The 27283-nt window shown below is 44.4% G+C and overlaps 1 protein-coding gene and 1 pseudogene across 6 annotated transcripts in view; both read left to right on the top strand.

Moving 5' to 3' along the window:
- Window positions 1-2289: 2289 nt before the first annotated feature.
- NTM (neurotrimin) overlaps window positions 2290-27283 on the top strand; it is a 970307-nt gene continuing 945313 nt past the window's right edge. For 2 of the 6 annotated variants that reach the window (XM_021672581.2, XM_012449173.2), the window contains exon 1: window positions 2292-2700. Coding sequence is in view for 3 of the 6 variants with exons in the window: in XM_012449173.2 (XP_012304596.1) it covers window positions 2619-2700 (82 nt within the window). In the remaining 3 variants the exon portion in view is untranslated. Of the gene's footprint in view, window positions 2701-27283 lie in introns of all 6 variants that reach the window. The other 4 variants (XM_012449177.2, XM_012449176.2, XM_012449179.2 and 1 more) reach the window with 4 other exon arrangements.
- On the top strand, window positions 17110-17224 carry LOC135274691 (U6atac minor spliceosomal RNA; annotated as a pseudogene).

Here is a 27283-nt window from a genome sequence, read left to right on the forward strand (position 1 = left end):
TTACAAATGTTAGTGTCTACCTCTCTGGATTGGCCCTAAAGACTTACCAGTGGCCCATGATCTTTATCATCGTTCTGGAGAGAAATGAAATGGTGGTGAAAGGAAGCCACCTTCCTTCTGCACTGCACTGTTATCACCTGCCGTCACAGTTGTTCCAAAGCATTTAATTACACATGTCACTACGCTGAGCGCCGCACAAAAAGGCTCATCTACAGATAAAATTCTTGTCCATTGGGAATTCACAATATCAAGGACATTTTGATAGACATGTGAATTAGAACTTAATGGCAAGAAGAAAAAAAAAATACCAGTTAACATAAAACACCTGTAAAATGGGAAGGGGTATAATAAATTATCCAGTTCTATAATTTTACAGACAAGAAGCCAAGGTTCACAGAGGTAAAATGACCTGCCTGAGGTCCCTTGGTGGTGCAGAGTTGTGAGTAGGAGCTTGAGGTCCCCAGGTCTTGAGGTCCCAGGGCCCCTTCCTCTCAAGGTCACAAGATCACAGGCTTCCAGAGAGTATTGTTCCTATTCATACACAACAGGAGGTAAACTTCTGGGCGGCCAAGGCTGGAAGGACGGCTTGAGGCAGAGTTTGAAACCAGCCTGAGCAACATAATGAGACTTCACCTCTACCAAAAATTAAAAAAAAAGTTTGGCATGGTGGGTAAGGTAGGAGGGTTACTTGAGGCCAGTAGTTCAAGGTTGTCATGACCTATGATTGCACCATTGCACCTCTGATTGCACTCCAGCCTGGGTGAAAGAGCAAGAGTCTGTCAAAAAAATTTAAAAAAAAGGCATGGTAAATTGTGCCTCTTAGACATGTGCAAAACGGCAGTGATGTGTTCACCTTTGTACGCTGAAATACAAACAGGCAATGAGTACTTTTGTTCTATGCAGTTTGAAAATACATACACTAACATTTATATGGGGGTTAGAAGGAAGTATAATAATTAGCGCTGGAGTTCCAGAAGAATATTTTTAAAATATGTGTCAAGGCATAGTGGGGGTATGAATGTGTCAGAATTGGGTAAGGAAGGTTCTGTGAGAAGTTGCATTTTCTTTTTTCTTCTTTTTTTTTCTTTTTTGAGACAGGGTCTGGCTCTGCCACCCAGGCCGATGGTAGCAGTGCAATCTTAGCTCACTGCAACCTCTGCCTCCCAGGCTCAAGCAGTTCTCCTGTCTCAGTCACCCAAGTAGCTGGGACCACAGATGTGCACCACCACGCCTGGATATTTTTTGGATTTTTTAGTAGAGATAGGGTTTCGCCGTGTTTCCCAGGCTGGTCTCCAACTGCTGAGCTCAGGCTATTATTGGCCTTCCTCAGTCTCCCAACGTTCTGAGATTAAAGGCGTGAACTGCTATGCCCAGCCAGGAGCTACATTTTCTAGAATTTTTGTTCATATCCTCTAACTTGCTTCTCATAAGAGGAAGCCAAAAATTAGAATAAACTTCCAGGCCCTAGAATTAGATCTCTTAAGAAATCATTTCTATCCATTAGATTATTTATGTTTGGTTTTTATTCTTTCCCATCACCAAGGAGATTAATGTCTCCAACTCTGAGGAACTATACCAAGTTTACACTCAGAATGCCCCTCAGCATGTCTAACCTGAATCTTTCTTGCTGCAGTTTAAATCACAGACGCTTATATTATTGCTTTAGTGGATGCGGATTGACCAAGTCATGTGGAACAAACTCATACTTTGCTTTCCTTTGAAGAAGGTTCTCCATCTTCAGACTGCAGACCTTCTTCTCAAATACCAGGTACTTCATATACCTTTTCATGGTATCATATACACATGGATGACTTCAGGAAATTGATTTTTAAAAAGTGAATGAAAAATAGGAGTAACATAGATGTTCTGAAACTGGAGTGACAGGAGGAGAAAATAGAAAGTTATTTACTATTTTCAAAGCAACTAAGTAGAAGGGTTGATGAAAGAGAGAGAAAAAAATCTGTCGCTGAATGATATTTCCATTGGAGGGAAAATAGGTACCAACAAATGAAATTTGACTCATCTTTGCAAGTTTCACTGAGCATGAAAATGTTCCTTTAAAATTTCCCATAAGCCATGGCTGGCTATGGGATTTTTCCAGTGCAAAGGGAATCTGAGTTCAGGAGGCCAGGGAATGCCAGGGGGAAAGGGATTTTCTGATACTCGGGGCTCAGAGACTGTGAGTTTAAAAAATGAAAGTAATATAGAAGGGGCAAATCGGCATTTATCATTCTATCTCTCCAGGCTCCTGTCTCTTTAATCAGCTAGCCTGATTTGCCCAGTAAATGATTCCTGAGAGTGTGTGTGCGTGTGTGTGTGTGCCCGCGCGCGTGTGTTGTAGCTCTGTCAATCCTTGGATTAGAACCAATGATTGCAGCTTGTAGGAGGGCTGTCCAGGGCCAGATTGTACAATGTGTCTCAGTGCCAGAGTATGAGTGGAGATAATTACGGAGAAGTCATACTCTCTCACACCCTCGGCTTTCTTGTTGTGTCCTTCAGCAAAACAGTGGATTTAAATCTCCTTGCACAAGCTTGAGAGCAACACAATCTATCAGGAAAGAAAGAAAGAAAAAAACTGAACCTGACAAAAAAGAAGAAAAAGAAGAAGAAAAAAAATCATGAAAACCATCCAGCCAAAAACGCACAATTCTATCTCTTGGGCAATCTTCACGGGGCTGGCTGCTCTGTGTCTCTTCCAAGGTAAGAGCTTGCATTGATTTGCCTACGGTAGACCCAGGAATTGTACAGTGTGCTTTATAAGATTCGCAGACTCCCGGAGTCGGCTGTGCTGCGCTGTTTGCAGGTGGAGGAGAGAGCGTTTAGACAGCATGGCTGGGGCTTCGTTCTCCTGACTAGGCTGTGAGAATATTGATTTGATTCTGGCTGCTACCGGAATGGGGGAATGTATATGCATAAGTGAAACGTGTTTGGTGCTCCTGTTAGGTCTGTGGTTGTGTGCTAGGCTCCCTGGCTTCATGCACATTCTTGCACACATACACAACAGAGCACACATGTGAGCAGGGGGAAATGACAGATTCGGAGGGCAACGGGGTGGCTAATGTGTTGCTGATGCGTCTGGAAAGAAATTACAAGAGGAAACTTTAAATATCGGCCAGTGAACTTGCAAAGCTTTTAAAAGGAGCAAAGGGGAAAATGCAGGCTAGAAAGAGTCAGGTGCTTCCTGTGAGGTTCTGGTCAGCGATCCAGCTTCAGGAGATGAGTCAATTTGCAGCAGTGGGGGACAACTGTGTTAGTTTTGAACGTGTTCGGGTGTTTGGGAGTGTGTTTGTGGCTGAGGTGGGGCGGGGGTGGTATAGATAACAATCAGATGAAAGGGAGGGGAGCCTGGGCTCTAAAATTCTAAAAGGCTTTTCAAAGTTGAAGGGAGAGAGGCAATAAGAGTCGAATGCTAATTTTCTGTTTGTTTATCGGCTGAGCTCGGAGCCCTGGGGGCTGCGGTTGAGCGCCTGCTTTGATGCTTCCAGTGCTGTGTTCTGTGCGTTTGGAATCGGCCTCCACCTTGAGTCCATTTGCTGCACCGCGCCCCCCCATCCCAGCTCTCACATTCGTTAGTTCCAGCAGCAGAATTATCTACTAATCTGCTTGCTCCCAACCTGCCCTGTCCTTTGGGGTAACTAGTTTGTCTGTTTCATATGAAACATACCTAAACTGTGAGGATCGAGACAAGCTGAGAAACTTTCCCTGAGTGGCCCAGCAGGGCTTTGGAGAAGGAGCCCTCTCTTGGGAGGTGAGGCTCAGTCCTATGCAGTTGTATTCCCAGAGGAAAGTTCCCTCTGACCCAGTGAAAAATGATGGGGAGTCCCACCCGCTGGCTCTCTTCTCCCCCTGCAATATGGAGTTCTCCTGATCTGAGCTGAGTCCTGAGCTGTTGTCTTGCTGACCCTTCTTTGAGGTTAGGCTTTCGGGGTTGCTGCTGTCCTCTTCACATAGGTTGCGGTGGCTGCAGTGTGAATTCACGTAAGGTGAGCAGAGAGACCAGGCTGGAAAGATCAAATGTGTACACCCCTGAGTGGGGCTTAAGGAAGAAGACAAGGGGGAACAGAAGGGATCTATGTTAAATGACAAGGAAGTCCACGGTGGTGAATCTTGCAGGGATGTCCATGAGGTCACCTGCTGCACCCAACCTGAGGGGCATGGGCCTCAGGATCTCCCTCCTCTCCCCTAGGGGCTTTGGTGGGTGTATGAGTGAAGGGAGTCAACTTGGAAGCATCCTTGATTGACTCCTCTTATATAATATGGAGCAGTATCAGCGTGTGTGTGTGTGTGTGCGCGTGTGTGTGCACCCCTGCTTGTTCTGGGTGCACAAGAATGAAGTAGGGAAGCTGAGTTCAGGATCGGGCACCTTCAGGAGAGTAGCTTCTCTGGGGGCTGACAGCAAAAATGAAAACTAAGCAGTCAAGGGGTGGGGTCAGAGGTAGGGAGAGGGAAGATTTCAAGCCCTCAGCAATTTCCAGCTGTCCTGAGGTCCGTGTCTTTTCTGTCTGTAACATCAAACTGAAGACAATGACCAAACTTTCACCATCAACAGCCTGCTGGCTGCATGCCAGGAGTCCCAGGGCCATACTGAATTTACATATAAATTAGCATACGTGATTTTTTTTTTCATCAGAATAAATGCAGGGAAGCATAATATTTGCTCATACTTTGAATCGTCTCTGAGTAGATGAGTAGCAAAGTGATGGTGCAAATTTATCCAAGGTGCAATCTGATTTTGTGGTCTTGTTCCTATCCTGGGGTAGGGGTGATGGCATCAGGACTATCTCAGACGTTATCACATCCTACCAAATCCTGAATTTCCCAAAAAAGAATAATGGTCTTATTTGTGCTACCCTCATCCAGTCAGCCCTGAATAGGCTTCAGTGTGTCGTAATAGCACAAGGCTGCCCAATTTTAATCTTTGCAGAACGACCCCCAAGACCCCCATATTGCATGCCAGTCAGATGTGGCAAAGGTGATGTCTGGTTTCTCTTTCAGAGGAAAGAAGCTGAAGTCTGCCAGCTATCTCTTATCAAACTTGCAGAATTACTGAGGCAGCCCAGGTCTTGCCTGCAATAATCCACCCCTATTGCATTGACCCAGTGGGACTAGTTAGAATGCAGTACACATTCCAAGGCGATTTTTTTCTTCCCCTCTGTTTTTGTTTTAAGCTGGTTCTTCCTAGAGCTGCTACTTCCTGTGTCTTCTGCCTCTTGAAAAGGTGTCTGGTGCTAGTGGTAGGTTAGGAACCCCTCCCTGACCTGCTCCTCCCCCCAATCCAACCAGCAACCAAGATCCAGCTTAGGTAAGGAGGGGGATTTCTGAGGGAATCAGCACTGATTAGTGACGCTGGCAGGAGGGGCGATTAGCTCCCTGGGGCTCTGGCCCTAAGATACACCAGGGTTGATTAAGTAGAGGCATCTCTTCCCTGGGAGCAGACGCTACGGAGCTGGATCAGGCGCTGTCCTTTGCAGCACACCCACCGCCCACCTTCTGCCACTGAGAGGCTCTGAAAGGAATGGCTGGTTGTGCTGCAGCTTCCTCTTTCTAGAAAACCGACCATTTCTCCTTCGAAGGATTATTGTTTCTTTTAACACCTTCCGATTTGCTTGGCTAGGCTCCTCTCTTAACCTTTCTCATTTCCTCACCTCTCCTCACGTCCCACATCCACTTAGCTGCTAGCTTGAGACACAGACAGGGCAGAGGAGAAGGAAAAGGTGCCTCAGCGAAGTTCACACTCCCCTTGGCACAGCACCCAGGAGGTGGGCAGTGGGCGCCGTTTGGCTGGGCAAGCCGGCCAGGTTCCTGCCATGCACAGTACACATGTGGTTGTACTGTGCCAGCAGCAGTCTGAGCTGGGCAATGCTTCTGAGATGCATGGGTGGCAGACAAGACTATAACAATATTTACTGGCAAAGTGGAAACATTAGCCTGGGATGATGAGACCTTGGACCTGACATAGGCCTTGTAGGCGCTTGGAAGCATGTCAGTGAGAGGAGGGGTCAGGGAGCCTCATTGAGTGGAACCTGCCTGCCAGGCTTGGAGCTGCCAACTTAGGGCAAGTTACAGGCGCCACGTGCACAGTGGCACAAATGTAGCTCACCTCCACCCTTTTTATTAGGAGGACACCCCCCAGCGGGGATGGCCCTCTGAGCATTCTCTCAAGGGTGCCTGGAGAGTGCCTGCCGTGGCCAGCAGGTCTTGCTATATGAAGATCATTCTTGAAATTGCACCTTTAGTTACCAGACCCGGAGCCTGGTCCTGGTCCTGGTCCTGGTCCTGATTCTTCCCTTTTTTTGATTCCCTTAAAGCCAGATATAAGCCCCCAAGTCCCTTCTTATCAGCTGCAATGTATAGTCCCTGACTTCTGTTCTTTCTTAGTAAGCTCCTTCTATAGTGCTGGTTTTCAGTCAGGGATCCTAAATAATGTCTTCAGGTGTCCCTCTTGGTTCCCTGCCTGAGGTGCTATAGTCTAGATTGCCTTCTGCCTGCATGCTGTCTGCCATGCTGATACTGGCTCCTTTTCATGATGGGCCAAGCAACCTGCTGTTGATTTTAGCCAAAACTTGTCCGTTGGGATGAAGTGAGCTCTCTCAGTATCCCAAGAGGTGGCAGAATTTCTGAATCAGTATAGGACACGTGATTCTGACGTGTGCAAGAAACACATGCTAGAAAGAATTGCAATGCTCTTGCCATTCAATCATAGTAGAGGCACACTTTGGGTAGGATGAACAGGTCTGGGATTTGGCTTTTTTCCAAGTATTTTGGATTCAAGCTCATGATCTGCTTCTGCCCACAAATTAGAATGCTAAAGATATATATAAAAAAAAAAAACAGAAACAAACAAAACCCACATTGCTCTCTATCTTGCTGTAGCAGAGATCCTACAAATGCTTCAAACAGCCAGTATGCATGGTCTCCAGGTTTTAAGCCAGTTCCAATATAGCTCCATGGGGGAACGTGTACATCTAAGCTCAAATTTCTCTATGTTTTCTGTAGGGAAAAATGTCTCCCTCCACCGGCCTGTCTCCCCACCTGCCTGCCAGGCCGGGGAGCGACTCCCCTGGGTGTTGTAAGGACTCATTAATGCTTGTAACACTCCAAACATGTGGTGCTAAGTGGAACTCCATGCTGAGATTGTATTTATGCAGTTTACTTCCTTTCTGCTCTATTGTCTTGTTACATGTTTACTTTATGTCTAAAGTCATTTGAAATTCAATAAAACCAATTAAACATTAAAAAAATGAAAGCATGCAGTAATAAAGAAGTCGATGGCATACAGGTTGGAAGGGTCAAAGGGCACCATCCTAGTGTTTCTGGAAGCATCTCTTTGCCACTGGGGTAGGATGCTTCATCTTACCAGAGAGTGCACTGGGAAAGGGCAGAGGGGCTTTAGAAGACACTTGCAGGGAGCATTCCTCCCATCCATTTGCAAAAGGATGTGTCAGTGCGGGACTGCAGTATGAATGGTGGAGAGGGGGAGCACTAGGAAGGATGGAGATGGAGGCAGGAGTTTCAGAAAAAACTGCTGTGATCTGGATTGGCAAAGGGTGGAAAATAGAGCTCTAGCCTTCCCTTTGACTATGATTTTGGTCAATAACTTCTCAGAGCTTTATTTTTTCTTTCATGTATGTATGTATGTATGTATATATGTATGTCTTTTATTTATGCAACCTTCTGGATTAAGCCTGCTCTTGCTACCACGGCTTAAACTGAAAAGATACAGGAGTGCATCTGTTTTCCTTCCCATTCTTTCTCCCTGCTTTCCTTCCCATTCTTTCTCCCTGCTTTCCCTCCCTCTATCCTTGTGCCCAATCCCCCTGCTTTTCTGTTTTCCACTTTCTCTTTTTCTCTTTCTTTTTTCTTTCTTCCTTTGGTTTTTCCTTCTCCTCTATGGGAAAAGTAATTGATCAGTTGACAGATCTAGGTCAAGCTGGCAGGGGTTGCTCTGCTTCATGCAGGCTTGCCTAGGAGAAGGAGGGGAGAGCCTGTCTTCACAGTTCACAAGGAGCCCAGCTGACGTGATGGAAGCGGGGAGGGAGGCCGATGGACCATGGGTGAGTTCAGCCCTCCCCAAAAGGTTCTCTGCGATCCTATTAATTAGAGAGTCTTCCATTATTTGGCATCTCTCACACTCTAATTTTCCATATCAAATTTATCTTTGCCTGTTTCCTCCTTTTTTTCTCAGCTTCTCTACTCTGTCTGTTTCGGGTTTTCATTTTTTTCTTTCTACTTGCCCTTCCTTTTCTCTTCTCCTTTTCTCCTGCTTCTAAAATCATGACAGGAGATCACAGAATCTCCCCTACTTAAGTCGTATTAGAGAAATGGCCTTTTGTTTATTTGCAAGTAGAAAAACAGAAACCCTGCCAGAAGAGCTCTGTAAGTCATTTGCAAACTGCAAAACAAACCAACAAAGATTCACATTTTCATTGCGGAGAAGGGAGTATTTCAAGAGAGACTGTCAAGCTAAGAAATCAAATATTGGAAAACACATTCTTCAGCTCTGTTACTAAGGACATCTTAGGTTACTAAATTTGATTTTTTTTTAGCTTCTGTGAGAGTATTGCCCTTTTCGGTAATAAAAGACTGATCAAAAGACTGCTGGTTTTGGCTTTACTTACTCATTCAAATTTGCTCTCTAGTGGTGCTTCCTTTGCTCATCTTGGAAGTGTCACCAAACTCTCACCCCAACACAAAATCCATCTGGTTGTTTATTTGTCCACTGAGTCAATCACATGCAAGTGTTTATTGAGTGCCTACTACGTTCGGTGCATTGTTTTAGGTACTGGAGGTACAACAGTGATGAAAAGCAAGTAACAGATAAGATAAAGACCTTGTTGCATCTCTCAGATTTGGCCTGGCTTGGCACCCTTTGTGACAAATGGAAAGAAACAACAGCGATATCAGTAGCCAGGGTGGAGACTCCATGGCACAGCCTCTGGCCTTCTGTGCAAAGGATGACGGGATGGCAGGAAAGTAACTGACCCTCAATCCTTGTTTTGAGACAGGGGCTTGGGGAGAGGAGGTGCACATCCTGGCCGTGGGTTCTTATAACACAGAGATGCTGCCTTTGCTACTCCACACAACCTCTTGTAGAAAAGGAGCTCATAGATGTCTGATACGTCTTCGGTGTATATAGGATGGGGACCGCTGCTGCGAGTTCACTGGCTCTGTGGCCCTTGTCTTGTGTGTTTGAATTACTGGTTGATGCTCAACAGCACTGTCACCTCTCTGACCTCTCCACCTCCTTTATGCCCTGACTTCTGCACAGAGAACTAGAGGACCAAGAAGATAAAGGGAGAACACCAGATAAGGCGGGAGAAGAATTTGCCTCAGACAGCTTTTCATCTAACTCTGGGAGGGATTCAGAATTCAGGATAGAGCTAAGAAAGCCTCCTCTATGAGAACTCCTTTAATTTGCTACTCACCCATCACACCTTAATTTGCAGTTCCTGAAATAATACAAATGCATCATTAACCAAAGAAATTTATTTATTTTCTTCTGGTGGGATACAGTGTTTTGGAAGTTGCATTGCATATAGTTGTTCTCCTACACACCCATCTTCTTTTAATACATGGATTGTGTTTGCAGCACTATGTGCACAGAGGTAACAAAGCTGCTCTGATGCTCATGCTGTGTACTATAGCTGCACCCTGAATGCTTTAGGAGGGCTGCTGCCATCTGCATTTCCATCATGGTGGCGGTGATCATTCCCAGCTTTTCTCATGAACAAGAACAGTAATTACCTTTCTCATGAACCCATGATTCTTCCAGGTTCCAGTAGCTTAGAGAAATTATACATCTCCTGACTTGATCTCAGAAGTCTGAATGACCCTCAGTGGGTAGGTGCAGTCTGCTTTTATTTGCAATACTCTCAGTCTCTAAACCAATGGATTGCAAACTTGCCGTACCATAGAGTTGCCCGGGGAGCTTTTATAAAAATACCAATGTCTGGACCCTATCACAGACCAATTAAGTCAGAATCTCTTTGAATGGGGCCCTATACTGGTAGTTTCAAGAGCTCTCTAAGAAGGCCTAATCTGGAGTCAGGTTGAAAAGTATACCTTTAAAACCATCTGAACATGTTCGAAGACCTTGGGCAAGACACATCTCCTATATGGGCTTCAGTTTTCTCACTCTAAAATAAAACACTTGGACTAAAAGATTTTCAAGTTTCATTCCAAGTTCAACATTTGGCAATACTGCAAATAGTCTTTTTGAGTATAGTTATTGATAGGTAGTGGTGCTAAAAGAAAATACTCAGCACCAGCATCTGCCTGCAGGAAGCTAAGAATATAAACAGCACCACAGACGAATGAACAGAGTCAGAACATGTAAGTGGTGTGTGTGCGCAAACACTACATGCTGTCTCATATATATGATGTTGTGTACTCATATATGCATGTATTTGTTTACCTATAAGGCATCCTTTGAACGGAAGGAAAGGATTAACTAGTCATGGGTTGGGGGAATAGGACTGATAATGACTGAATTGGTCAATTCCTAAGCCTTCCTATAAGAGAGATTCAGGAGACATTTGATTGAGGCTCAAAAAGTAATGTGTTTGAGCTGGATTGGAAAGTGCTAAGCAATGGTGAGCCTTAGAAGAAGCTCCATCCTTAGGTGTGAAAATTACACATTTCTTTTCTACCTAGCCTCCCTGCCCCTACCCAGGAATGAGTTATGCAGCTGTGTTGCCTCCACTGCTCCCACCTTCTCATGGTCAATAAAGACTCATGCTCAGAACCTCAGTGACAATTTTGCAGTTTCATGTGTTAGGCAGAAGTGATGGTGGCTCCACTCACACAGCCGGGTCAGCTCCTGCGGTGTGTGCAGGAGTGAAAACTTGTTTGTTTTCTGATGGAGTCAGCAGATTTAAAAGGCACATGAGAAACGAGCTACTGGCAGATTTATGCCAAGTTTAGTCTCTGGGTAACCCACACACCCACCTGGCTCCCCAGAGTGTTCATACCGCTGTGCCAGACAACCCCTGAATCACAACCAGCTCAGACTCAGAGGGACTTTCAAGATACTTTATTTCAATTCCTCTCTTTGAGTTCTGACCCTTCAACAATGCAGCTGCAGTGGTCCTCCAGCCTCTATCTCCAATAATAGGAAACTTGCATCCTTCCAGAAGTCCATTGCATCTGACTGTCAGATTTCAAGAAGACAGGAGGATGGAAAGAAGAGGAAGGAGAAGAGGTAGGAGAAGAAGACTCCACCTTCTTATAGACTCCAGCCCCATGTCCTGTGTCTGGAGAGTGATTATAATACAGTAGCCCCAGGGCCAGATTGCCTTGAGCCAAACCCTGGCTCTGCTTCTTTGTAGTTTGAGACCTGTGGCAACTGAATCAACCTCTGTGCAACCCAGCTCCTCTTTAATAAGATAGAGATAATTGTAGGACTTACCTTGTAAGGTTATTATACGGATTAAATAGGTTAATGCAAATAAAGTGTTTGAATACTGCCTGGTACATAGTAAGCTCTCAATAAATATTACCTAATTCTACTACCCACAGGACTGGTCTAATTTTTCTACAACATGACTGTTTTCAAATATTTGAAACCATGATTTCCTCCCCTTCTCCCCTGAATCTCCTCTTTACTAGGTTAAATATTCCAAGGTTTGCCTCCTATTTTCTTTATAACTATCCATTAACAGAGTGCTGATTGTTCTTCTCTAGAGCTGTTCTGCTTCCTCTGCATCCTTCTTCCAGTCTTCTCCCAGCATGTTTTTGTGGCCCAGCATATTAAAGCCCAGCATATTATAGCGTCTCCTGATTCCAAATCCAAGGAGAGTGAAGGCTCAGCTCTTTGGCGAGTCTTGTGAAATCCTAAGGGTCTGTACTCAATTTGCCTCTCTCTCCTAAAATGCCGTATTCCCTGCTCCATGGCCTCTTCGGGGTTTCCTGTTGCTCCCTCTATAAAGCACATGTGCCTGCTATTCCTTCCGCTTATGCTCAGGCCCTACTCTGCCCCTGTCTACGTAGAAAGTGCTTTCGATAATGTCAAACTAAATTCAAGTTTCAGCACCCCTTTGAGTCTTCTTACTCCATCTCTTATGATCGCCTTTCACTTTTTCTTAATTTTACTCTTCATATCCACAACATGTTAGTGTGGGTGACCTATATACATGTCTATCTCCCCTTACCAGGCGGTGGACTCCAGAAGGATTGGGACTGTCTTATTTATCTTTATATACCTAGTACACTTAGTACAGGCCCTGGGACAAATGTGACACTCAGTGTTTATGGATGAAGGAAAGGGAGGGAGACCTGAGATCCCACTGGGTATTGCAGTTGCTCTACAACTCTGTCAACTTAAGGTGAGCTATTGTTCACTCAACCCTTCCTTATCATTTACCTGAGTTGTTTCACTAGGTATGCAAGATCCTGAGCTCAGAACTTACCCTTTCTATTATAAAGTCATTTTCTTAGATTCAACTCATCGTTTCTTTCTGACAAGTCCTTGTTTTTAGACTTTAAATCTTTTTTCCCATATATTAGTAATCCCTCCTGGCTGTAATCAACAATAAACTAGATGTTATGGGTACCTAGGTAGTACTATTTGTGGAGCCCAGTATTTCAGGCTAAACTGACCCAAGAGTGGAAAAGTCACTCTAATGGTGAATTGCTCAGATCAGTAGTGGAAGAGGGAGGAATCAACATTCTACCTCTAGGTGAGGTGCTGGCATCAGAGGGAAGAATGGGCACAGGGAAGCCTGAGCCTAAGAAAAGAGGAAAATGACTGGAAGAATTTATCTAGTTGGAAAAAGTGAAGTGATTCACTGTGTTTTAGCTGTTTTTCCAAATCTAGTCTCTTTTCCACAAAGTTGTCCACTAGGGTACTTGGCTGTCTTCCTGAACAGTCAAGAGGAAACTCAGCCCAGACATGGAATAGATTAACCAACAGCTTTTTTCTCAATGCAGTTGGTGATATATGAACATTTATAGTTGGATAAACTATTTCGCTATTTCTGAAGACAAATATGAATTAACTAATTGTTCTACGTTTCCTCCTCCTTTCCAAGAAAACTTCCTAATAAAAGGATCTAAATGCCATATTGTCATTTTTCCATTATTTTCTCATACTGCTAACTCCTTGTCCAAGGTCAAATCATTTAATAAATTAAATCCAAAAGCTTTTTCATGGACTCCTAGAGCTGTGAGACACCGTGGCATTTCACTTGCCCAGTCTCCTCCCCAAGGCAACAATACTATCTGAATTGTGTTGATTAATTCCTGCTCAAGAATTCCAGAGATTTCTAGTGACCAGACACTCACTACCTGACTTGCGGCTCCCAGTTCTGGCTGCCTATCAGAATCACCTCTGGAGACAGTTGTAAAGCAGATGCCTGGGTCTGACTCTCAAAAATTCTCCCAGCATAGGTCAGAACAGGACAAGTTCATCTCTATTTCAAAAAAACAACAGATGATACTATTGTGGAGGTACAAGTAAGGATAACTGATGTTAACACTCTTTTTCATAGCTGATAAACTCTGTAAGACAGCACTTAACAACTTTAGCAGGCATTTTTGATACCTCCTCAATATCAATTATATCCTTTCTCTTTCGAAACAGTACTCTAAATTTTTTCATAGTAGCAATATGCTCACTTAAAATACTCAATTTCCAGATTCCGTTATAACAGGGTATGGTCATACACTGTGTTTCAGGCCAATTGGATACAAGCATAAGACAACTGGATACGGTTTGGAAGATTGCACTCAGATGGCCTGTGCTTTTGGGTCTTTAGTATTGTCTGTTCTTGACTGGGAGACTGGGATCCTTCCTGCAGGTGCAGGATCCCACTTACAAATAGGAGGACAAAGAACACATATCAAGAATGACAGAGAAGGACACTTGTGGGTCAAACCACATGGACTTGCTGTTTGGGTAAATAAAAAACAATTGGGCTGGGCATGGTGACTCACGCCTGTAATCCCAGCACTTTGGGAGGCCAAGATGGGTGGATCACCTGAGATCAGAAGTTCAAGACCAGTCTGGCCAACATGGTGACACCCCGTCTCTACTACAAATACAAAAATTAGCTGGGGTGTGGTGGCAGGCGCCTGTAATCCCAGCTACTTGCAGGGCTGAGACAAGAGGATCACTTGAACCCAGGAGGCAGAGATTGCAGTGAGCTGAGATCGTGTCATGCCACTCCAGCCTGGGTGACAAGAGTGAAACTCCATCCCCCAAAAAATAAAAATAAAAAATAATTGAGTATAGGTAATTTCGTATATCTCAAACTAATAAGGTGAACTCAGGTTTGAGATGACATGGCAGCTGTACCAGCTCTAGAATGCATAGTTCTAAAGTTATCATCACTTGTGAAAAAAAAATCTCCATTTAATTAGTTTTCTTTTTCCTTGCAGCTGAATACAATTCTAATGAATCTATGTGAAGCAAAAATTTGTCTCTCCCTAAGTTTTCCCTTTTAGAGCTTTCAGGATAGAAGTAATAGTGTATGATCCACTTTCTAATAGATGACTATCATAGACCCTACTTATCTTATCTTGGCATTCTTAGTTCTGTCTTGTGATCATTGCATGGCACAGTTTCTGGAGCACTAATCATCCTGATCATTATCTTTGGAACATGACCAGTTTGATAATGATCAACTGAAAAGGTGTTGCTAGAGCAGACTCTGCCAGCTGTAATCTGATTGGCAAAGTAGAAAGTGAACTGCTACTTGGCAGGTTTTGGACTTTATAGTTATATAGTTTCCTTCAATTATTGTGTTAGTTTCATTCTTTTTTTTAGACATGCCATATCACTGACTCATGTTGAGGCCATATTTATTCCTCTCACAAAATAACTGATTCCACAAGACCTTGCCCAGGTTTTGTGGGGCACAGGTGATCTTCCCTAAGTGTTCCTTTTAAACACTTAAAACTTTATTGCCCCGTGCCCATTATTTAAATCCACTGAGATTATTTTTGGATCCTGAGGAGATGTCTTCATCAGCTTCGTGTTATCTCCCAATGATACAGACATGTCATCTCCACATCATTCCATGATAAAAGAGCAACATAATCGATCCAAAAGCATGGCCTAGTGCTTACTTTCATTTATATTTCATCCATTCCAGAATTATTTGTTCAGACCCTATAGGTATTAGGCGTAAACAACAACAAGGCAGGCATAGTTCCGGCACTCAGTTAAATAGACAAGTGACTACCACGTGGTAAGTACTGGGATAAAAGCTGGTCAGTTTGCTATGGCAGAATTTGGGAGACTTTTCAGGTCAGAAAAGTTCTCTGGAAGGAAGATCAGTTAAAACTGAGAGATAAAGGTGAATAGATTTAACCAGGTGAGAGGAGAGATTAGTGTTACAGATAGAAGAAACTGCATATGCTCATGTCTACAGGCAAGAGAACATGGTAGGAATTCAGGCTTCTGAAATCAAATTTGGCTAGATTGCATGTGTTTGTGTGGGGTGAGGGGAGGAGGAATGTAGGTGCAAAGGCAAGAGGTACACGTAGAGAGGTAGGCAGAGTCAGGGCTGGAACGGTTCTTATTGAAGATTTTACACTGAGGGAAGAGGGTGCATTGAAGGGTTGTATTCCTGATAGTAATATGGTCACATCTGCACTTGTAATAGTCAAACAACATGATTTGAGTTAGTTGAAAATGGTAATTTGTCACTCTGGTTACAATATGGGAGATGAGTTGAAATTGGGCAAGACTAGAGGAAAGGGAGCCTCCTAAGGGACGCTGCAACCATTAGGCATGAGGTCACCAGAGTGACAATTGCAGAGAAGGATAGACATGGGGTATTCAGAAGTTGTGGAGGTAGAAGGGTTAACACTTGGAGATGGATGGGGAAGATGATAAGTGATAAAGAAAGTGTAACAGGACTTCTGTTTTCTGGGTGAATGACTTAGAGGTGGGTTTTAGAGAGGTAGTAATCAATGCAATTTGGATCATGATGGATTTAACAGTAGCTTTCCAATGAGAAGTTAACTAGATGGATCTAAAACTCTGGAGAGATACCTGGGTATGAAAAAGGACAGTCTTCAACACAGATATGATTAATTGCCCAGGGAGTACATGAAAAAGAATTGAGGGCAAGCACTAGTCCTTAAAGGCTGGGAGGAGAAGGGATCTGGGAAAGCGGATTGACAAGAAGTGGCCAAACACATAGGAGAAAAATCAGGATAGCATGAGACCATCAAGGCCAAAGGATGTAAATTTGAGGAAGGCAAGAATATCGGTAGTGTCAAATACAGTGTCAAATACTTCTAAAGGATCAAGGGAGATTATGCTTAGTTGTAATAATCTCTTCCACGTCCTTGGGGATAACAGTTTTGTGGGGCAGAGCAATGGGGTGGGGATACAAATGGTATGAAGAAGTGGAGTCAGAAAATGTGTGTATTTATTTCAAAGGTTTTCTGGGTTTTTTTTTGTTTTTTTTTAAAAAGGAAAAAGAGAGTGAGAGGGAGAGATGAGAATGGGCCAGGGAAGGAGAAGCAGGAAGGAGGATGTGGGGATAGCTGGCCAGGTGAGGCCCTCAGGAAATACAAACAGGTGGGAGGAGTGGTGAATCCTGAGCATGGGTAGGGAAAGGAATCTTGAAAAGAAGAAGAAAGACTGCTTCCATTACTCTTAAAAGTGAGGAAGGAGAAAAGTGTTTGAGAATATGCATTATGATTAGATTCAGCTGCAAATGACAAAAATGATGCAATTAGAGTGACTTAAATAACATAATCTGTATCCCTCTGGTTATGGAAATACTCTACTTTGTCTGTTTGTGGCTGGAGAGGTTTTCCCTAAACTCAAGGACCCCGGCCTTCCTGCCATCTGGACCTGTTGCACATGGCCTTGCCTCCATGGTCTAAAGCAGCAGCATCTGTGTGCCAGAGTGGAATGAGGGAGAGATGAAGAAGAGACAGGAGGTACCTGGACATTGCCCCATGCAGATGCTCCTGGAGGCCATCACATGGCATCCTTGCTCACCTCCTCTTGGCCAGGACTCAGTCACATCACCACACCTAAGTACAAGAGAGTGTAGGAAACTCACAATCCCCTGTGGATGATCACATGCTCAGACAAATTCAGGGGCCTATCATCATGGAAAGAGGGGTGGACATTAAGAAACCATTGGTGTGTCACACGAAAGGAGGAAAAATCAGTATTCCCTTGGTAAGGATGGAAGAGGTCCTCAGGTCCACAGGGCACACGTATGGTTAAGGCATTGCCACCATAAAACCATGATGTTTCAGTATCACTAGTCATTAGGGAACCACAAATGAAAACCACAATGAGGTACAACTTCACACCCATTAGGGTATCTCTGATGAAAAAAAGAAGGAAAATAAATATCGGTGAGGATGTGGAGAAACTGAAACCCTTGTGCATTGCTGGTGGGAATGTAAAGTGATGCAACCACAGTGGAAATAGTTGGGGCTTTCTCAAAAAGCTAAAAGGGCTGTGTCAGTGGTTCATGCCTGTAAACCTAGCACTTTGGGAGGCTGAGGCTGGAGGATTGCTTAAGCCCAAGAGTTCATGACCAGCCTGGGCAACATAGAAAAACCCCATTCCTACAAAAAAATTTTTTTTTTAAATATTCAGGTGCGGTGGTGCACACCTGTAGTCCCATCTACTCAGGAGGCTGAGTAAGAAGATTGCCTTGAACCCAAGAGTTCAAGGCTGCAGTGAGCTATGATTGCACCACTGCACTCCAGCCTGAGCAACAGAGCAAGACTCAGTGCCCAAACAAAACAAAATAAAACAAAACAACATTAAACACAATCAGTCAGTGAATTGGAAAAAAATAAGCTAAACATGGAATTACCATATGACTCAGCAATTCTACTCCTGGGTATATATCCAAGAGAATGGAAAGCAGGGCCTCAAGCAGGTATCCAAACATCAATGTTCGTAGCAGCATTATTCACAATAGTGAAGGTGGAAACAACCCAAGTGTCCATTATCACCAAATAAATAAACAAAATGGGGTCTATGCATTCAGTGGGTATTATTCAGCCTTAAAAGGGAAGGAAATTCTGACACGTGTTGCAGCATAGATGAACCTTGAAACCATTAGGCTAAGTGAAATGAGCCAGGCACAAAAGGACCAGTGAGGTATGACTCTATCAAACCAAGTGCCTAGGGCAGCCATGTTCACGGAGAGGCTATCAGGGGCTTGCAGGAGGAGGGAAATGGGGTGATTTAATGGGCAAAGAGTTTCTGTTTGGGATGATGAGAAAGTTCTGGAAATAGATGGTGGTAATAGTTACACAATACTCTAAACATAGTCAATGCCACTTAACTGTACACTTAAAAATGATTAAAAGGGTGAATTTTATGTTATGCATATTTTACTAGAATAAACAAATGAAAATTAACAAAAGAGATAATCAGTTGTCCCTGGCGCAGGAAGGAGACAGGTAAATGTGTAAGCTTGGTGGCCGGAAGTTAAAGAGTTTGTGTTTGCTGGCTATCATTTTCCCTGAGTATAATGCAGGGAAAATAGTGTGTATTTGCACATACCCATGTCCAAGTCCATGTGTGTGTCCACATACCTGCAGCCTTGTTTTTCTGAGAAAGCAAAAAGGACTAAACTAGTTGCTTGTGTAATGGGAGAGACAGCTGATGAGTGAACCAGAGAATCCTATGCAGTACTCATCACTCTTCCCTCATGCCACTGTCTTTTCTCTGGACCTTAAATAAAAATGTAATCTACCCCTGTCTTCTTTCTTTATCCCTTTTTCTGATTCTGGTCCTGCCATTTAGGACCATCTCCCAAACATCTCCAGAGTTCATCATTTACTCCTTTCTTGCATCGCCTTTTTAAGGAATTAAAAAGATATATTTTTACCTTTACAAATTACAAAGCGTATTCATATCAAATGCATTTCTTAATCTCCACATCAATCAGAATATCCTTTCTCATCCCAGCGTATCATTAACTTTAGGAGTTGAGTTTTTTCCCAAGTCCTTATTTTCCTTGTCGTTTAAATAGGATATATGAACTTCCTTGGAATGTAGTTTTCACATTTAACTGAAGTAACTGTGTGAAAACTTTTGGCATTCAAATCATATTGCAAAATTAAAAGCCAACATGTGTGAAGCTTGCTGACAGCACAGGTATTCGTGACTGGACTTCCCTATCAAAGTAATCTACATCCCTCTCTTGGGCCCGCCTCTCTCTCTCTCTCTCTCTCTCTCTCTCTCTCTCTCTCTCTCGCTCGCTCTGTCCCCAGCACTCCCCTCTTCACTCTGCTCCATCACCCCAGGAAACACTGAACACTGATGCCCCTCCACAGCTCCATGCCTTTGCAGGAGCTGCTCTCTAACGGGAATGTTCTTCCTGCAGAATCAGGATCAGCACAATGGAACACTGTACATTCTCATCTTAATGTTGAGTGATGATGGAATAAATAAGACCAGGAAAAGAATTTAAAAGGCTGAAAAAAAATAGCAGAATAGGGTGCCTATAATTAACAACAAAGTATCATGTATTTCAAAATAGCTGGAGGACTTGAAATATTTCTACCACATAGGACTAATGTTTGAGGTGATGGATACCCTTAGCACCTTGATTTGATTGTTACACATTCTATGCATGTAGCAAAATATCACAGGTACCCCATAAATACGTACAAATATTGTGTATCAATAAAAACATTTTTTTAAAAAATAAATCTGAAACCCACTCCCCCCTTAAAACAAAAAGGATAACAAAAGTTTAAGACTGACTCCAACCCATCATTTTTTTACTTAGCCTTCCTGGGGACCCCAGTTTCTAATCTGCCCTGGGAAAATAGGAAGGAGTCTGTGACACCTAGCATCATTAGACCAGGACTCTCCAAGCGCAGTCTCTAAATCAGAAAGTATGGGGCCGGACCCCAACAATCTGTGTGTCAAGAAGCCCTTCAGGACATTTATCCTAAATTTTGAGAACCATTGACTTAAAGGAGTATGAAGACTGAATGTCCAGAGCCTTTGCTGGAAGGGCCACTCCCTGGGCTGGACACATAGAAGAGGAAGCAGCAGCATGGACCCTGCCTCCTGGGAAGGGCCTCAGTGTCTCTCAGATACTCTCACCTTCGAAAAAATCCACTAAGCCACCGGAGGCTTACTAGTGTATAAGCCGTATAAATATGTACATTCACTCATCTATGTAAGTACGTATAGATTCCCTTTGGCTGGGGCTGCCAGATTTAGCAAATAAAAATCCAGGATACCAGATATATTTAAAGCCCTGATCAACAAATGATTTTTATTATGCAGAGCACATGATAATACTAAAAGATATTTGGGTTTTCTTTTTTTTTTTTTTTTTGCAATTCAGATTTAATTGGGCATGTTGTTCTTGTTTTTAGCAGGCATCCTATCTTTTGCCTATAAGTATTAGGTATAGAGGGGAAATAGCCTGATCCGAATCAGTGTCTAAAAGGTAGAAGTGGGTTTTAATGGCTTATTTATTTACATTTTAATAGGAATGTGTATGAGTTGGCAGGGAAGAAAAAGAATGCTGCTCTTTCTGGCTCATTGGATTATTTTAAGATTTGTATTTGAAGAAAGAGAAAGCAAACGAGAGAGCATAGGGAGAAAGATGGAGATTGGCCAGGTGCAATGGCTCACACCTGAAATTCCAGCATTTTGGGAGGTCGAGGTGGGAGAATCACTTGAGGTCAGCAGTTTGAGACCAGCCTGGCCAACGTGGCAAAACCTCGTCTCTACAAAAAATACAAAAATTAGCTGGATCTGGTGGCAGGTGCCTGTATTCTCTGCTACTCTGGAGGCTGAGGTAGGAGAATTCCTGGAACCTGGCAGGCAGCGATTGCAGTGAGCCAAGATCCTCCCATTGCACTCCAGCCTGGACAACAAGAGGGAGATTCCGACTCAAAAAAAAAAAAAAGAAAGAAAGACGTTGGTTGAAAGTGGCACACATGCCAGCAAGTCCTCCCCTCTACTCAAATAACTGAGCACCTATTATGGGCCAGTCCCTGATTCACATGCCCCTGAGCAAGATAAGCAGCCGCTCTCCAGGAGGTTGAGCTCCCTGCCTTGGGCCTGGCTCCTGGGCAGGTTTCCTGCAGCCACCCCTTACCTGCCCCAGGTGACAGGATGCCACCTCAGAGGGTGGGACCTTGATGCTGTGACTGAGCAGTGAATGACAAGCTTCCTAACGAGATGCAGCTGGGGGAGCGGCTTGCTGACAGAACAATTTGCCGGTGCCCGGAATATCTGCCCAGCCTCGGCAAAGCGGCAGCCCAGCGGGCATCAGGAGAAATTTCAGGATTTGTCATTGGCCTTGGCGACAGGTGTGCTGTGCTTTTCCAGACCTGTAGCCTAGATGGGCGATCCACCCAGGCTTCTAGAGCCTTGGGAAGAACGTGTAAAACTATTTCCTATTTTTCCCCCTCCTGATCTGCTTGTGTTTATGTAAATGACTGGAAAAGCAGTTTTCAGCTTATTTTCACAGCTTAAGGGCTTCATGAGAAGCTTAATATTGAAAAATTAGAAACTGAAAGCAACTTCTTAGACAATGAAATAGCAACCCAGCGACTGTGTGTGTAAGGCTGGGTGTGCTCTAACTGGCTGCTTTACAAATAGGAACTCCCCTGGGATTCAGTAATCAAACACGTGGCAACAGGTTGTCTGTTTCAACAGAGAGTGAGTAATCAAAGGAGATTTGCAGTTAATCCAAATATAACAGAGAAGCATCCAAGGGAAGCCCAGGAAAAGGAGACTAGAAGGGTGAGGGGTAGATGAGGCCGGAGTTTCTGGTTTGGAGTTCCAGGTGCAACAGAGAGAATTGGGAGAGGGATAGAAGGCTGATCACTCTGAGTGTGTGCGTTGGTTCATTCGCATTGCTATGAAGGAATACCTGAGACTGGGTAATGTACAAAGAAGAGAGGTTTATTTGGCTCATGGTTCTGCAGACTGTGTTAGCCTGGCACAAGCATCTACTCAGCTTTGGGTGAGGCCACAGGAAGCTTTCAGTCATGGCCAAAGGAAAGGGGCTTTTTCATGCCACATGGTGAGAGAGGGAGTAAGAAAGAGAGGAGGGAGAGGTGCCATGGTATTTTAAACAACCAACTTTCCAGTCAATGAGAATCCATTACTTTGAGGAGGGGACCAAGCCATTCATGAGGGTTCTGCCCTCATGACCCAAACACCTCCCACCAGGCCCCACCTCCAACACCGGAAATGACATTTCAACATGAGGTTTGGAGAGAACAAACTATCAGCAATGGAAGAACAAACCACACAGAGGAAGGGAAACAGAGGCTCGGTTACACATTGAAGCAAACCAGAACCATAACCTGAACACTTGGCCCTTACCCTTGACCAGTGACGTAAAATTTGGGAGGAATCAATTAGCATTCAGTGATTTGCTTTAAAATCCTGAGTCCTACATTAGATTGAGGTCAGGGGTGGAGAAGGACTTGCTCCATCTGGAGGTGCTAGAAAGAAGACCATGTGCAGGCCTGGGAGACAGTGGTACCCACCAGCATTTCAGGGAGACACTTTAGTTTGCATGCATATCTCTGTGGTTCTCTAAGTGTGGTCCCTGGCCAGCAGCATCAGGGTCCCCTGGCATTTGTTAACAATGTGAATTCTCAAGCCCCACCCCCAGAGAGCCCTCTGACTCTGGACCTTTGAGGGGAGGCCCAGCAATCTTCGGATCAAAAAGCCATCTCGATGATTTTGATGCACACTTCAGTTTGAGAACCACCACAGACCTGGTTACCTGGCCAGAGCTACCAGGAGGTGTCCACTCAGGATTCCAGTGTGAGCTTGTGTGTGAACCACTATGCCCAGACCCCGGTGAGATCCTGGAGCAGTTCTGTGGTGACCCATCTGTCCTGATCTTCCTAACCACACGGGGCTGCGGGAATAGACATTTCCATTTATTACACGTATACTAGTGCCATGTGCCAGACACTGCTAAATGTTTTATATGTGATACTTTATTCAATCCTTCATCAACCTTGTGAGGTAGGGGTTGTAGATAATATTTTACTCCTGAGAAAATTTGGGTTCAGAAAGGCCAACTTTCCCGGGTCTGTATGTTTCCTGAGCCTGTACCTTTATTCATTCTCATATGGCCTCTCTGCCACATGTTCCTCTGTCTCCAGATGCTTTGGGTGCCACCTACACAAAGCAACTACCAGCCTGACAGGGCCCCAGCTCTCCACTGCCAGGCTTGGCCCTCCCCGCCCCACTCCTTGCCTCATGTTAATTTCCCACCTGAGTACTGAGTACTTTATAAATAGCAAATCTAAAATGAATTTTCTACCAGCGATCATTAGCTCCCTTGACATCCATTAAACATTCTCGCAAGCAGAGTGAAGTGACAAAAGGGATTGATTTTTACAGTATGCTTAATAGGGGAAAAGAAAGAAAGGTGTTGACAAGTCCTTTTTTTTCTGTCCTGATATCACCAGGAATTTGAAATCAGTCAAATGACTTTTATCTGAAAAAAAATAGAAAGAAAGAAAGAAAGAAAGAAGGCTAGGATTGGGTGCAGGAAGAGAGGGTCAGGAGATGGAAACAGGCTCCCCAGCACCCCGTGTGGCTCATTTCTGCACCCGTGACAGGTAAACATAAAGTTAGTTACCTAGTGCCAGCCACCAAGATGAATATGTCAGATTTAATGCTTCAAAATATATAGGGTCCAAGCCAGGGAGGGAATGGGGGGGAGTGGAGGAGGAAAGAAGGCTGTGTTAGGGGAGAGGGAAAATAACCAATCTTCTGCTGAAACTATTGGAAGAATAAATGTGTTGATACAATAGTTGAAGTCAGAGAAGGCTGGCATATGAGGCACTGTAGCTGAAAATTTAACTTTGATTTCAATTTTCATATTTGTCAGCAATAATTAGATTCAAGAAATGTTTTGCCACCGTTCTAAAATACTAATAAGCAGAGGGCTTTGTAGTGTGGTTAATGGAGTCTTTTTTCCTAGTGGTCTAGGAAAATTCCATTAAAGCAAAAAGTCATACTATATTACAGTGCTTCCATATACATTGACTCTGCTGCCGCGGTGATACCATCCCAGGGACGGGAGTCCTCTGTGCAACCACAGAGCCCCTGGCTGGGAAGGGGCTGGGGCTTCATAGGCCTTAACTGTCTATCATTTCTGACCTGTACAGACCTCCCTGGCTCATGGATGGGGGTAGGGGAAAGAGAAGAGCAAATTCAAAATAGCCTCGCCTTGGGAAGGATATGTTTTATAAGCGTAGCCTCCTGGAGCAGGTTGAAGAGAGGGCAGGAGGAGTTGATGGGCTCTTGCCGAAGGAGGGGAAGCACATTCCCTGCTCTCCGATGTCTGGATGCCTGTTGCCTGTTCCTTTAATGAAGAAGCTCCACCCAGTGGCAGAACCTACATGCACTCCTCCTCCCAAGTCCCAGCCTGCTCTGAACGTCTGGAAGGCTGCTTTCTCTTGAGATTAGAAATTGATTAAGAGGCCTAATGTCTGTTATTTTTTATTGGCTTTTCCCTGGAGTGCCTGTGCATCTCTGATATCCCAGGCAACTCCCTACAGGGCAATATGGGGTGGATTGAGTTTCACCTGCTTTAATGTAGAGGTAAGTGAAGGGTTAAGTGTATTATACCCACACACTCCAGAAAGTCCCTGCAGGTGAGGGAAGGCCTAGGGCATCCTCATCTCCCTTCTACCCTACTTTCCACACCACATCCCTGCCGTCAGAGATTAATGATCACATGCTGGGCTTATTCAGATGGGCTGTCTGTCTGGAACACCCTCTCCTAAGCAGACGGCCACAGCAGACACAGCCACCTGTTAGCCATCTCCCTGAGTCCTGTGAGCTCAAGAACCCTGCTCTCAATGGTCCTTCCTGAAATTCTGAAGTGGACCCCCAAAGTGGGATGCCAGTCCTTGCCAAAAGAAAGCCCCATGGGCCTACGTGATCTCACTCATCTCCCCACACATGATCTTCAAGTCAAATTGTGCTCTGCTTGACATAGTCGTACAGAGACTTGGAATTTACTAATCCTAGACCATAAATGGGAAGTGGTGGAGGAATGGATAGATGGCAGGTGAGGGGAGGAGGTCCCCACCAGGATTACCACCTAGGCCTGGATAAAGGATGACTTGCCAAAGCCACGTTTGGCTAAAGGGAGATCACACCCATTCCCTTAGTGCAGGTCAGCTCCCTCCTGCCCCTCCCTGTGCCCATCCCAGTGGGGGGTGATTTCCTGGGTCTGTGCCCTCCCCTTGCTGCCCCAACCCCCACAGGGTGAACAGAGAAGGAGGGCCTGTGCTTCTTCCCAACAGCGCAAAGACCTTTCTTTGGCCCATGCGTTTCTCTCTGCCCCTCCTTCCTTCCTTCTTTCCCCACCAATCGTTGCCTAGCTGCGGCTTCACTTTTCCCTAGTGGCATGTGCCAGATCTTATCCCTATGAAGCACTTGAGGATGAAAGAAGGAATGGGATATTAAATCCACCAGTGATACGCGTGGCAATTGGGAGAGGCTTTTGTTGTGTCATTTCCTACCTCCTTCAGCCTATTAAGCAAACAAAAGTGCTTGTGGAATGAGAAATGTAAATGGCCAATGCAAGCCGATTAATCCTAGATGTACAATTCCATTAATAAGGCCGCTTTTTAATAGGCGGCTCTGGCAGCAACAGCAGGCAGGCCAGGAATTGATGTATTCTCTGTAATTGTATTGCAACTAATAGGATATGAAGAAAATTGTACTGGAGAAGCAGGTCTTTCAACACGATTTTCCAATCAGCTGAAATAATGACTTGCAGTGGAAAGCCCTGAAAAGGAATGACACACACACAGAAATACAACATCGTCCAGAAGTGTCCATGATTCCCAGTGCCAGCTTGAAGCTTCTTTCTTTCCTTTTCCCCTGACCCCTCTCATTTCTCTCTCTACTCCACTCTCGTTCTTCATCTCTTCTTCCCCACAGGTAATGCCAAGACCCGGAAGAGTCTGGTCACCTGTGGAGGGTCTCCCAGGGAGATCTCCCACCCATACGCCCCAGCCTTTTGCCTGTCTAGGCCCCCTCAATAGCTGAGATTGCTTGGCCCACCTTTTGAGAAGTCTGAAGGAGAAAGAGAAAGGCTGGGTGCTCTGTGGAGAGAAGAGTGAGAAGGGACTCGGTGTCGGCCCTTCTACTAATGCTGGTTGGTTGAGTGGCTTTGAAGCCATGCTTTCACCTCTCTGGATTCTCATCTGAATGAACCTTCTGGCCCCAAAATGCAGTAGCTCTGAGTGCATTTTCAAAGAGCAGGCTAGGAGAAAAGCTGGCATCCTATCACTTCAGGACCAATGAAGGCTCTCTAAGAAGAAGAGCCCCTCTCTAAAGGGATGTCTTCATTATGTGAATGTCCATCTACTGAGAGGCTCTGCAGAACTCAGGCAGCTCAGCGTTGAGCTCAGCTGTAGAAATCGGGCCTGAGGGCATGCTTAATCATGGTTAAATTGGTCAATTCACTCCATCATTCAGCAAGTGTTCGCAGGGTGCCAATGGTACACTAAGGCACTGTTCTAGGTTCTGGGAATAAAGCAGTGAATAAAACAGGCAAAACAAAAATCAATCCTTGCCCTCAGGGTGTTTGCAGTCTATGGAGTCAGCAACACTTTTGGCGAGCCTCACAGCTAAAGTGTTAGGCAGTGAACCTTTCTCTGAGGCTACTTAGGAATGGAAACTAAGAGCCCCTCTGATGTTGTTTACTTGGCCAAGGTGGCAGTGGGAGCCGGGCTCCCTTCACATGGCCCCTGCCAGCACCTCTCAGTCCTGCTCTTGGCCTCTCCTGGTCACTGGGTCTCTGTCCTGCCCATTTGTATGCGGACTCTGACCCTGTTTTGGTCACAGGCTGGAGAGTAAATATAAAAAGAAAAGGCAAAGCACATTTCAGTTGAAATCCCCAAGGAAACTGATATGATTGCTGAACAGAAATGGTTCCAATAAGGGCAGAGAGGAATATTGCTTTTATAGCTTTTGGGACATAAAACATTTAGAAAATGTGATTGACTGGCGGGGTCTAATTTATCATTTATCTCATTCCCTTTGCTCTTGCACTCTCTATCTTGTTCCCCACAACACCCTGGCAGACACTCACATGCAAACTTTTTTCTCCTTTTTTTCTTTCCTTTCTTCTTCTCTCTCTGAGACTTGGATTTATCATCATTCCGTTAAGCAGGAGAACTCCTGTGGCTATTTATAATTAATGCTCAGAAACCTGCCAATCCATTTAATGACACTAGCAGGTCATGGCCCCTTATAGCTCTCCATTAATCATCATTAGAACAGCTCTGAGTTTTTACATTCTTTTTAAATGTTAATTCA

This window comes from Aotus nancymaae, unplaced genomic scaffold (assembly GCF_030222135.1).
Source record: "Aotus nancymaae isolate 86718 unplaced genomic scaffold, 86718_ANA_hifiasm-v0.15.2.pri h1tg000012l, whole genome shotgun sequence".
Classification (NCBI taxonomy): Eukaryota; Metazoa; Chordata; class Mammalia; order Primates; family Aotidae; genus Aotus; species Aotus nancymaae.